The 13607-nt window shown below is 39.5% G+C and overlaps 2 protein-coding genes across 2 annotated transcripts in view; both read right to left on the bottom strand.

The window, feature by feature from the left end:
- CPAMD8 (C3 and PZP-like, alpha-2-macroglobulin domain containing 8) overlaps positions 1 to 6070 on the bottom strand; it is a 65537-nt gene extending 59467 nt beyond the window's left edge. The window contains exons 1-2 of the mRNA XM_010562191.1: positions 6000 to 6070; positions 5291 to 5460 (exon numbers count right to left, since the gene is read on the bottom strand). Coding sequence (XP_010560493.1) covers positions 5291 to 5322 — 32 coding nt within the window. The 5' untranslated portion in view covers positions 5323 to 5460; positions 6000 to 6070. The remainder of the gene's footprint in view (positions 1 to 5290; positions 5461 to 5999) is intronic.
- HAUS8 (HAUS augmin-like complex, subunit 8) lies at positions 5617 to 13004 on the bottom strand. The gene is made up of 11 exons (XM_010562192.1): positions 12970 to 13004; positions 12821 to 12891; positions 12658 to 12713; positions 12252 to 12345; positions 11433 to 11546; positions 10801 to 10883; positions 10108 to 10179; positions 9427 to 9585; positions 8318 to 8459; positions 7113 to 7254; positions 5617 to 6357 (listed from the first exon to the last, which is right to left on the bottom strand). Exons 1-11 carry the CDS (start codon positions 12990 to 12992, stop codon positions 6237 to 6239), a joined length of 1077 nt encoding a protein of 358 aa, XP_010560494.1. The 5' UTR covers positions 12993 to 13004; the 3' UTR covers positions 5617 to 6236.
- Between the last annotated feature and the right edge of the window lie 603 nt (positions 13005 to 13607).

Below are 13607 nucleotides of genomic sequence, written 5' to 3'. Positions count from 1 at the left end.
ATTGGTATGGCTATACTGGTGTGTCAGAAAGGTGAGGGAGGGACTGCAGTTTAGAGAAGAAAGTGCAAGTACATCTATATTGGTTCTGACTAGATCTAATTTATGTTCTGACTGCTTGTACACTCTCATCATTACTCTGTAGAAGAAAGAATTCCCCACCACCACCCATGTTCCATCTATCTACTAAATAAACGACATGCAATGTTAAAATTATCAGACAGGTATTTGTCAAATAAAAACCAGCGTTAACACTAAGCTCTAAATAATACTAATTCTTGAGTACTGATACTCTTAGCTGTACCTCCTTTTGCTCCCCCCCCCCCCCCAAAACACAAAATTCAGATCAGTAAGACTAGTCACATGAATCAAGTGGTAGGATCACGCCATCAATAATTAGCGCTTTTTAACTGCCTCAGCATGAGTGTTATCACTAACTTGTCACACAGGTGACCAGACCTAAAGGCACACAAGGTAACACTCACTTATTTAAAAATTTTGAGAATACATGTGTAAATTGTGCACATAAGAGAAGATACTGCAGTAAAAACAAGGTTATTAACTATTTAGTTTTGCATTAAGTCCTGTACGCACTAGATTTCAGTAGAAGGTGGGTGAAAAATAAAAAACAAGGGACAATTCATCAGCTTCAGGGAAGCCAGAATCATTTGTCCCCCATCCCCAGTGGAAAACACTCATGTCAGTCATGACATACCACCAGTCAAGAATAAGGTCTTAGTTACTTTTTACAGCATTATATTTATGGTAAAAATCCCCCACCCATTTCTTTAACTCCCAGTTTTGTTCTCCGTTTGTGTTCCTGTGACAGCCTCCTTTCTGTTAGCCAAACATGGATACCTAATGTAGAAACTGATAACTGCAAAACAAGTGTCCTATTGGCTTTGCCATACTACTGCAATCTTACCAGCAATGAGGACAATGTCTTTTAACAGAAACTACATCAGTCCAGATACAGAGTGGTAGAAACAAGACTGATCCTGCCTCCCAGGAACACAAGCATCTCTAGAACAAAATTACAAGGGAAGGATAATTAAAGAGCACATTCAAAATAAGAATGTAATCTGAGTAGCCTATAACAAGAAGATAATGATATCGAGAACATAATTATTAAACAATTCTGTCAAAAATGCTTATTAATCATCTATAGAACAGGAGAGGCTGATCTTTCACAGTAGTATAACATTTTAATTCCTGACAAAATGACTGAGATAGTACTAAGAAATCATTCATATGGGCAGATGTCAATTTAGAATGGGAATAGAGCACTGTGCTTAATCAGCAGTGGCTGGTCATTAAGACACTTAGTAAGAAATTCCTTCCCAGTTTTCTTCTCAGCCTCTACATATGACTGATGCAATAGAAGTTTGTGCATAGTCTAGTGTTTGGTGGCAGTTTTATACATAAATAAGGGATCTAGAGAACTTGTGAAGTCTCCACACTTAAGAGTTATTAAAAATTCAGCTGGACACCTTTATAACTAGGAATGGGTAGAGACAACCTTTTATCATACAAGTCATATTAATTTGAGAAATTTGAGTTTGTTCAGTTAGGTGGAGACAAATTTCCTAAGACAAAGAAGGTGGCAAGAAAGGGTTAAAGGCTCTCACCATATTTGGGTACTGCCTATACAGATTCCATACTTACCCTGTCCATAATATGCTGAAGTTGTGTAAGTGTACCAACATTGCTCTATAGTCAAGCTAATAAGCTTCATCTTGGTTTAGCTGGGAATCAGTGCTGCACTCCTGTAGTTACTTGTTTACCATTTCACTTACTGAAACACTGTCTAAAAAGTTCTGAAGAAATACACAACAAAGCATGACTGCTGAAAGGATTAAGTGCCACAGACAGAGCATCTTTTTGGGTAGTAGTCCCGAAAACTCTACTAATCAATCAGCTGTTTAACTTCCCACCACCACATGCAGTAGATATTAAAACAAGGAATTAAGTTTTTATATCCTACAGGCCATCTCTGAACACATTATCTATATAAACAAGAAATTAGTTATGTCTTAAGAGGCAAATTGTGTTTGCTTCCCTAACATACGAAGTTTAAGATCTTGAAATAGCAGGAAACTCGATAGGTCTCGCATATATATTATCACAGAAATATTTTAAAAGAAACTGATCAGAGGCATTTGAGACTACTCTGCAAACCTCACCCTCCATCCTTGTGCTTGCTTTACAGACCACACACAAACGCAGCGGAAGAAACAACCTAAAATCATTTCTGTGAGTTGAACAGGAACGCTCACATAATCACTGGAAATGCTCTTAATTGGTGTGGCTCAGTGGTGCATTTCAGAGCTGTTAGATCTTCTGCTGCTGTGGAACTCTTTTCATGTCCTGGCAATCACAATCCAGCCAGCAGTTTGTTTATCATATTCAGTATGAGTTTCCGGATCTCCAACAAAGTGGTATTTACTCCGAGGCAGGGAAGACTGCAGTAATCCAATAAGTTCTCATTAGCCTAAAATGCAGAAACATCTGCTGGGGTCATGAGCTGCTTACTTGCTGTTGATGAGCAAAGAATCAGCTCCATTTGAAGCTAGTGTGAACAAAGAATTGTAGGGTTGGGGGGTGGTGGTGAAGAGACGAACGGGCCTTGATTATCTCCTGGGCTGCACCTCCACCATAGTGCACCACAGGCAAGGAGGGATGCTCCCTTACCTTGACCCCTGGTGACCCTATTGCAGAGAGCACAGGAATTACAGCAAAAAATGCTTTGATTCAGCCTTCCTGAGCTGGTGGTCAAAACAGTCAGGCAACACCAGCGTAACTGAAGAGAACACTGTCAGAGCTCTCCAAGAAATATCACAGTCCAGGCAGTGCAATCTGTGCAGTGCAAACCTAGCTCAAAATTACCTTGCCAACTGCTTTTTAGACAATTAAGAGAATTTTGCAGGGTACAAATACTTACATTCTGTGTGCTCTCCCCTTCCCACCCAGGCTCTCAGACCTAGCTGGCTTGTTTCACAATTGCTTTCAGTTTTTGGAAGAGAAAAAGAGTCCCCCCCCCCAAAAAAAAAGCACCTTAGGACACATGAATGTTAACAACTGGTCAGTAAGAACCTCTGGCCTAGAAGATGAATACATAGGTAATAAGTACTGTACAAATTCAGATAGAACAAAACTAAATCTTCATTGATACAAATTACAGAAGGGAGAACATTATTAATTCTAGGTTTAAAAAAAAAAAAAAAAGGGAGATTGATAACCTGAATAAAAAGAGCCCTTAAATTGTTTAGGATTCCAACCGATTCAGAGCATGTGACGTTGTCAGAAAATAAGTGGAAAATACAAAATAAGTGGTGTCACATCTGTTTAGCTCCTGCTCCAGTGATTCTGCAGTTCTTTGTTGTTGTTATTGTTTGTACAGTGTTAAATGTGGCAGCATCTAATTCTGTGGCTATTTCAAGGTGGAGGAGCCTAAAACACTTCTGCAAAGAGCCAACCCAGAACCACTTAGAAAGAATATTCAGGAAAATAAAAATGGAAAAGTCTCAGTTCAAAACAGCTTAAAACCCTTTCCTGGAGAGGCTGAGCTGCTTTATCTAACACTTGTCTACCATTTGTACAAAGAATTACACAAGTGTCCAATTTAAGGAAAAGAATGGCCAGAATGCTCAAATCAATGCCTACGATTCTTCTGAAACAATAAGCGCACATCCCCAAGCACTTCATTGTTTTGTACATGCAGTTGGCCTTTAGCTCCAGGACTCCCACTTTGCCTTAGGCTTGTATAGACAACGACTGCCACCTGCAGCAGCAAGGATGAACTACTGCCCCCAAAAATTCAGAGCCTGTAATCATGATCACAGCAAGCAGAACCTTTCTCTCCACCCTTCTTCATGGGAGAGAACTAATAGCGTTCCACTTTGCTTTATAATATCAATGCAGATATATTGCACTTGATTAATCTAGAAATTGATCCGAGTGAGAAAATCCAGAAGGAAGCTGAAACTCCACCCAAGTCCTCTTTCACCCCTCTCCAAATTACTGAGTAAAAGGATATATGTTAACATTAAAATCAGAACATGTACATTTATGCTCTAGATGGAAAATATGTACCTGAAATCAAAGCACTTCTAAAAAAATTTATAGTGCTGTCTGCTGCTTAAGTATCATTTGGGTGTATATATATATACATATACACACACACAATAGTATCTCAATGGTAGAAAGTCATTTGACTGAAGAGGATGGGTTTAATTTAAAAGTATTTCTTAAAAAAACCAAACTTTTTTTAGACCAGCAATGAGGTCTACCATCAAGAAAACCTAGGAAAGACATTCTGACTTGTGTCTGTGCAGACACAGAATTATCAAGAGACTCTAAACTTGATTTTCATTTCATCCCTCCCCCCTCACATTTAAGACGACCACTCTTAATTTTCTGAGTTTCAGAATGACACACTCATGATAAGCAGCTTAAAGGCATGAGGACACACATCCTAGCAATTATCCAAACCTAGGAAAAACAGTTGTTTGACCACCAGGTTCATCATATGGAGCCTTTCTACAGAGATCTCCATCCACCAAAAATAAACAGACTACTAATTTGCAGCTAACCCATGACTTGACTGCTTAGCAAAGTTCCCCATCCAGTGGCCAACTTCGTAGGTGCAGCTCATGTTCCTGGACCAGAGCATGATCCTGCTGTGTGCAGTACCTATGACTCAGGGACTGGCAGCACACACAGGTGAACTGGTAAGTGCAGGTCACCTAACATGTTTGAGGAAGAAGAAGTAACAGATCAATAACTTAAAATAACTCATTGCCCTCTCACTGGCTCATGGATAAGTTACTGTGAAAAAAGTGACACCGATATTATATACAGTCTTAATAGTTTGTTATATATTGACTTCTCATCCAGTGCACTGCACATCTTACTGATCCAGTTACTACAGCTTAATTTACTCCTAATTTTTAATAAAAGGAGACAAGAATCTAGTTAGACTCTTAGTAATACCAGGAAGAAAGTCTGAATAGCACTTCAAGGAGTGCAAGGAGAACACTCCAAGTATTTTTTGAGTGGTCCAAAAAGCTTTATAGACACAGCTTAAGCCAGAAACATAACACTAAGCAGACAACACAAAGCAAAGCTTTTGAAAAACCATCAGAGAAACAGGTTCCACAGGTAAAAAAATACAGGATATAGCATGTGTTTCAGAGAGAAATGCATTCCATGTATAAAAATGTAAAGTGTGTTGAAAAAACCTGCCACATCTGGCAAGTATGTTCATAACAAGACCACACTCTCAGGCACTTACTCGGTAGTTAGGTTTGAAGTTTCTCTCCACATGCACAGTCTTCTGGTCTCAGCACTTTGGATGCCAGTAGGTCGTGGCTTGCCACTGGGACTGGTTAGTGTCTATAAGTCCACCACTGCATATATTGTGTAGTATTAGTCCTATGTAAGCCCAAATGGAAACAAAAGCTTCTGCAGGAGATCAGTGAAGATATTAAAACATGAAGGCTATTGATATAGCAGTGGAAAACAGTCTTTATTATTAAAAAGAATAAATAAAGTCCTTCAAGAGAAGGCATCAGGTTAATACAAAAGCATTTATGATTTTAATAATTTGTTTCCAAGACAATTAGGCAACAAGTTACCAAAACTTTTCACTTGTTAGAAGTAACCAGGCTCCTTCCAAGCATCAGCCTCATTATTTGCTACCTTGGTAGCTTTTCCTCTCAACAAATCCAGAAATAAGGGACAATTAAGAGTTTCTCCAGAAGTTCTTCACTGGGCCACCAATGATCATGCTGTACATTCCTACAGATCCTCCTGATGAGATCAGCAAATATACAGTACCACATACACAATTCCACATCTATATTCTGATATGCTGCTCTCTAAGGAACACTACTTCGGAAAGAGATGCAAAACAGTGTACTTGAAGCCAGTTCCAAGGAAGTAGAACAAGAAGTTTAACAATACATAGGTCATATTTGCTAAGAATAACATTAATTATTTACCTTTCAGTATTGTCAAGGCAGAAGGTGATGAAAATGGTGTCACAGAAATTCATATTAAAAAAAAGATGTCTCCTTATGGGACATGCAGAAGAAAACTCCATTTCTTACATTAGTAAGCATATATGCTGCTGGTTTCATATTCTGGTATAACTGAAAATTTGGATAAGTTATATGTTCACACAGGAAGTATGCTGGCATTGATTTAGAACCCACTCGTTAGTAAAACAATACACAAACTTAGTTGAAGTACCAGTGTTTCACAACATCTAGTCCATTTTTCTCTTCGCATATTCTTTGGTTATGCAGAGAAACTTCTTTAGTAACTGCAAATGACAGGTTCTGCACTTCTGTGAAGCTCCTGGAACAAATGAAGCAAACTAAATCAGTTACTCTGAGGATAACTTCTACTTAACCCCAAAGGCTATGTGCCTGGACATTCGCATCATTCTCCTACCATGGAGCCACCAGAATCAAAAATGTGAAATATGAATTTTCTTCCCAAAGGCTAGAAATTGGAGGAGAGGAGGGGCAGTTTGCAGGAGGGGGAGATGTGTGGCTTTATGGTCTTTCAATCTTCAAATGTTTTGCTGTAATCTCTTCTAGGGAAATGAAGGAAGGAAAGGGAATTTATCATGCCTTATCTCTTCCTCATGCTCTCCATGATACTTTGTATTTGTTGACACAACACTCCAAGAGAGAAACCTTTTCTGTCCTCGTTGCACCTCCTAAAGGATGATATATTTGCCTGGTTATTATTTAAGACATAGTGCTTCCAGTTCACTTTTCTGTCTGTTGGAGTTCTCCACTCTCCTATATATTTGCACTTTACCAGGGCTATTCTTGCTCACTGAAATTCTCAGCTGAAGTGTCAAGAGAATGGCATGCTAAAGTAGTTTGCTTAGAATACACAAACAAAAAACCCCAAACATCTTTGACTGTAGATGGGGTAGGGACAGAAATGCAGATGTCTGCTACAAACAGAATTAAACTTAGTGCTACTATCCCCTCAATTAATCCTCCTCTAATATATATTCGGGATATATTCTACTGAGACTATAGATTTTCCTCTGAATATTTAGCCAACGAGTCTTTTCACCTGATTGTTGTAAATACCTTTGAAGCTCTTTATCCAGTTGCTGAGAAACTCCTTTAAGGTCTTTCAGCACACTAAATGCTTTTGCACTTTCTTCTGAGTAGCTTGGCATAACTTCTGTCAGAAGTTCCTGTGTGATAGTTAATTGCTTTTGCAGTTCATCTGCAATATGAGATGTTAAAGATATTATTCAAAATGCATACAGTAGCATCAGTTAATACAAGATTACTTAATAGCTGGAGTAACCACAGAAACAAGTGAACTAGATGATGGAAAACTACTGTCTGTTCAGCTTTTGCAAACACACTATGAGAACACTGTAAAAACCAAATTATTTTCAGCTATGAAGACTAACACCAGCAACATGCTATTAAAACTGCTAATCAAGCTCTCATTTAGAGTATGTAAAAGATTTTTTCCAAGACAAATGCAAGAAAAAACCCCAAGTTTTAAACATCCAAAATTCCCTGGCCAGTTACATATATTGCTATTGGCATATACCCCCAACACGAAATTTATCCAGTCCTTTCCTTTAGCATTCACAAATTAAAAACATGCATTTATTTTCTCTCAAGCCTCCTTACAAGAATTCTAAGCTCTTTGATAAACCTTTTCAATTCGTTTTAAAGCGTAAGCAAGATTATTGCAAATGGTTTAAGAATCTCATTTCTTGCAGACCAGCAGTTTAAAAATATAACTTTTTGCCCAGACTTCAATACAAACCACAAGTACTAATTTATTAAACACTCTCTGATTCAAGACATCACACAATATATTTAAGCTCTAGTTCTACAGGAAACATGAGCAAGTCTACCCTCGTGACTTTATCCCTCAAACACAGAAACAAGAAGACGTCATAGCATTTCTGTAACTTGCTTACCCATTAGGAACAAGAAAGAAGGAGGAATGCCATGAATATAGTTAAAAGATACAGAAACTTGCTAAAGAAAGTATATATGAAAACTGCCCTAGTTTAGAAAGTTAGTTTTTTTCCTGCTGCAAGATAAAAAACTTGCTCAAGTGCATTTTAGTGGTTAAATGGAAACAAGAATTATTTGCAGCAAAACACGTGACTAATGTTGCAGCCCAGTGTCTATACAAGATCTAAGAGTACACAAAATTCCTCCAGTGGCCGCAGATAGATCCAATAATAACAATGTAAGAATTTTAGCATGCCAAAACCCACTATTTTTGAAAATAAATTTGATTAATCAAATTTTCATACCAAGGTATGTTAGCATATCTCCTTCTATGTGAATATTCTTTATGGGTAATTCATGTCTAGTGGCATCCAGGGAAGCTGCAAAGCTTTTATATTGGTCTTTAAACTGTCCACAAACTGGAACAAGGGAAGAAAGTACTTCTATCTGAAAAAGATACATGATGAACCAACACTTCTTCAAAAGCAGCCATTTTGTTAGTACAGACCTGGCTCAATGCAGAAAAATAATTTACAAAAAGACCCAAGTACCACTCTGAAATGCTCATTGACAGAGGAATTCAAGAAGTTTGTGGTATGATATTCCTATCATGCTGTTTAATAAGTTTTCCTCTACCACCCCAAAATGCCTAGGTCAATACCAGTTTCCTTGTTACTGTAGCTCAGAGATATTAGCAACATAGCAGGCAAAGTGTTCTATATATGATACTTTGACTGTAGTTAACAGTGTATTCACAAGAACACAAAAGTCTTTTTTAATTTTTGCAATGTGTATTTGTTAAAAGCAAACATTGGTTCAGTTTTGAAAAATAATTATTCAAAAAGTACTACCTTTTAATTTCACACAACAGAACTAAGAAAATACTGACAAAGAGGGGGAGGGTGTAGCTTTTAAGATCACCTATTATCAAGGACTTCATTAGAAACTTGCCTTCTTACAACCAGGCCAGAACTATCACTGTCTAACATACGAAAATAAGACAAATAAAGAACAGATGCTCACTTCTCACCTAAGAGTTAGCATCTCAGCTCTAGCCATAACTGTAATTGCATAACTGAAGGATGTTCACGTGGTTTAAGATACTTGCATCTCCTGTGCATCAACTGTAAACTGCTCTGGCAACCAGTGCGCTATTGCTGCCCCTTGCCTAATAGCTCTAACTTCTCCTTCCTGTCTATCCACAAGGGACAACAAAAAAGTGACAAAGGCATTTGCTTAGGTTACTAGAGAGCATTACATGCCACCACAGGAAGCAGATATTTATTTTGTTTAAGCTGCATAGAATTGTACACCAGCAGGCCACAGAAGCAGAGAAATCTTCTCTGGGTAAAGGACTACTTCATAAGTGAGCTTGTTTAAATATAGGAGAAGCATAAATTGTAATAAAGCCTACCTGCTTGTCTAATGCATCATCAAGTTTCTGCTCTCTCTCTTTGAGTAGAATTTCACGCTTCAACTCATAGAGCTTCTCCTGTTGTCTCTCCTTTTCTTCACACAACATTAACAAGTTTTTTTCTGCTTTTTTCTCCAGCTCGGCAAGATTTTTTTCTGCCTATTACATTCAAAAAATATTCACAACTAAAGTAATGCTACATCTAAGTAATTAACATATTCTGAATAAACACATGTAAGCATTGGACCAGGTCAAAGAGCTTCAATTAATGAATCAGAGACCTCATGCAGTAAGCACAGTACATTATAGTTAAAGCCCCTCTCCATCTTCTTCCCCCACCCCCACTAATATTTTTTGTAAAGGAAAAATATACATATACAGCACTGAGTGAACAAAGCACAAAGTCACTGCTGCAACCTTGAATTCCACACACTCTCACTCACAGTTTTCCCAAAATTTCTGCATACCCCTACTTCATGAAGAATCAGCACCAGCTTAATAAACTGGCACTAATTCACTCTAAGACAGTTTTCAAAGCAAGTCATACAGTTTCACAACCATAAACATATAATGTCACAAAAATCTAACTTTTACGGATCAGAAAGCATAGAGAAGAAATTAAACAATTCCTCAATATCAAGTTCTTCCATCTGAAACACCAAGTACTTGACTGATTCTCACCTTTACTCTTAGGTAAGTTAAAAGCAGTGTCTGAGATTCCAGCTCTTCCATCAGAGCATCAGAATCATTTCCCTTCAGAAAAGAAAAGAACATACTACATCAATTTTGGTATTTAAACAATTATTTTTTCAACATTCAAATACTGGAAGTCCAATTTGTGCCCAGAATCATCATCAACAATAGTCAGCTCAATGAAAAAAGTTTGGGTTTTTTTAGCAACGCATTTTAAATATACCTCTTTATCCTTTGTTCCACCACTTTTTATAACATTTTCAGCAGATTTTCATAATACTGGTAGAGAACTTGAAGTTTCAGTGCTACATTGAATGAGATCCCTAAATAAGGCACTGCAAATTAGGTTGAATCAATGTTAGTTTTCTGAGCAAAATGTCAGAAAATATTTAAGGATAACGTGATATAATTAAAAAGTATGGCCAGGAATACAAAAAGAATCCACTTGAGGAGATCCCACAATCGGAGCAGATTCTTTACCACAAGAAACGGAAGCAAAGCGTCTTCAGACATCCGATAAACAAAACAAACACCGCTAGCAGTAGAACAGACCTATCCTCTGACTTCTGCCAGAAGGCTCAGGACCTCAAAGTTGTTATTAAGATTAAAGATAAATAGAAAATCTTCATTTCACACATTCCAAAATAAATATGCTTAACAAATGAAAGCAGCAAGACTCACCACTTGTTTGGTTTTTTGACATGTCCCTGTACCTTCTTTGGAAGCAGATTTTGAACCAGGAGTCTTTTTGCGGACAGCTGTATCTGTATCATAACAGAAAAGTTATTGCTCTCTTCTACCAAAGTATATAGGGTTTGTCAACATAGCATCAGGTTCTTCAAATGCAAAGACAATTTCAAAATTATTATGTGTACCAGTAAAGTCGACTTGTGCCCTATTTCTGGCTCTGATGATACTCATGAAATGTGGATCACATGAGCATTTAGCTTTAAATGACAGTTACAGATAGACGTGATAGATTATCATCCCTTCTGAAAATTGTAACACCCATCTGTTATAGGAACAAAGACTTGAGGTCACTTTGTTCTTTAATATTTGATCTTAAACAATAAGAACAGAGCACCCAAAAGATACTAAAAACCGAGAAGTTAATTTAAACCCCAAAGGTCTTAATACCTCTGCTTAAAGACACTTGAAATAACGTACACCTTATTTAACAAAATCCTTTTGTGAATATAGAAGAATACAAGGGTTATTGTATTGTATTGTGAATTATATTGTATTGTAAAATCAAGTTACAGCACATGTTAAAAAATAATAAAACAAGAAATTGAGTGTGAGTGGAAGCTTACCATTAATAGCTGAAAGATCAAGGTCCGGTCGACTAATTTTACCTTCATCCAATAAAGTGGACTGCAAATCACCTTTCTCAAAACTACTCTGATTTAATGAGCTAGGGAGAACATCTGTAGAAAGAAGCTATTATCAAACTAAAAGAATTAGAACAGATTCTGTACAAGTTCACAATTATATATGCTTTCACTAATATGTAGCAACCTTATGAGAACTTTTACACATTTACTTTATATACATCATTTGTATACTCCCTAACTTACCTAGAGATAAGGTAGCTCAGAATGTTATCCTCTTAAACATTTCACAGTTCAACAACAATACTCAGATGTGAAAAGGGAATAATGTTATTTCCTCAGTATTTTCAAGTCAAGCTAAAGTCTTACCAGAAAAGTCTTTTGCAATTCTTGCAAAATAAATAAAAATGGACTGTTTTGCAGACAGGGATTTCCCATCATTTACACTGGGATTTATTAAAAAGATTAAATAAAAAGAGCAGGGCAATGGCGAGGGCATAGTAAGAGAATAGTTCAAAGCCTTGTGCAGAAGGCAAGAGCTATGCTTATTTTAGACAGCCCAATTACTCAGTTCCAGATTAGTTTTCTATCAGAATGTCCCGACAAGAGTTTAAGGCACTAGAGTTTACACTTCTTAATCCTGCACCAAGTTTCTCAATTCCCTTTGTATACAGGTAATAACTGGCAGTGATGCCAGTAATACAAAATATCATCTCTTAAGAACATTTTAGAGTTGTTAAGAGTTCCACAGGTTAGAAATACAAACTCACAAAATAGCTTTTAAGTTCTGGTAAAACCTACCAGCAGAAGTTTTACATTTCTGAAGAACTGATCTTGGTTTAGTTGCAGAAGATGGTTTAGCAGCAGGTGATAAAAAGGAATTTGCTGAAGCATCCTGACAACCGAGAAACAGATAAGACTGAATATAAGCGGTAATGACGATCAGCAATATATCTTACCTCCACCTTGAATGCTGACAATAAACAACTACAATCCCAGGGCATCTTGACGCTTTGCAAGTCACCTGAGTACAGTCCCAAGTTCCCAACCCAGTCTGCGTCTAGTAATCTGCATCTACGACTCCCTCATAACCCCAGCGGAGTGATTTTTTGCTTGGCTTTCGCTGCCAAACGTCCGAGCCGCCCCTCACACCATTTCTACCCTTCACTGAGCGACACCTGAGCTTGGCAGCGAGGCGTCCAAGTACCTTCTTGGCGTCTTTCTTGTCGTACTGCAAGTAGCGAGACTTGACGATTCTTCCTCCTGAAGAAGGAGCAAAGAGAGCTCAGCCGGGCCCGCCGCCGCGCTTCCCGCCTCAGCGACCCGCCGCGCCTCCGTCGGAGCGGGCTCCCCCCTCACCCGCCGGCTACCTTTCCGCTTATTCGTAGACACTTCTCCACCCGCCACCATAGTACTAGAGTCGCTCGCCAGCCTGGACATCCTGCAAAGACAGAACGGCAGATGACAACGGCACCGGGCGACGAGTGAGGAGACGGGCGGGGGAGACGCTCCCCCTCACCCTTCCTCCGCCTCAGCCGCCATCCCGTTCGAACCGCCGCGCAGGCGCAGCGCCGCCCCCGCCCTCCAGGGGACGACGAAGCCGCGCGCCCCCTGGCGGCGCGGAGGAATGAAACGACCCGTCGCCGCCGGCTTCCCTCAGGGCAGGCACCCACCGCCGCAGGGGACCCTCGCCAAGGGGGATGCCTTCCCCCTCGGGCTGCGCCTGCTACGTTCCCCTCAGCACCAAGGTAAAGCATGAAACGAGAGTCTGACAACGCCTACAGCGTGACTGACCCCAAATGCTCTTCTTTGTCCAGGCCTTTGGTGGGAGGAAGGCCTCTCTGGGGCTTCAGCTGGTGAAGCTCAAGAACGCTACGCTAGGGGTCTTCTCTGCTGGAAAAGGCCGGTGAGCAGCAGCACCGCCTCTGCAGCGGGAGCCCTCACAGCCCCGGGGGGGCGTTTGGGGGAGGGGGGCGAGGCTCCCCGCAGAGAAACATCACTGGGGTTCTTCGGTTTTGACAGAAATCCGCCCGCTCCCGCTTCTCGCCGCAAAGGCCCTGCCTCAGAAAACACCTGGCTCCCGACGAGCACCCGTTCACCGAGCTGCGTTGGGAGCCGCAAGGCAGGGGCGAAGCGGCAGGGGGGGGGCCGGCGGGG

This window comes from Haliaeetus leucocephalus, unplaced genomic scaffold (genome assembly GCF_000737465.1).
Source record: "Haliaeetus leucocephalus isolate CR32 unplaced genomic scaffold, Haliaeetus_leucocephalus-4.0 Scaffold157, whole genome shotgun sequence".
NCBI lineage: Eukaryota > Metazoa > Chordata > Aves > Accipitriformes > Accipitridae > Haliaeetus > Haliaeetus leucocephalus.
The sequence above is the reverse complement of the archived record's forward strand: the minus strand, read 5'-3'. Positions and strand labels throughout refer to the sequence as shown.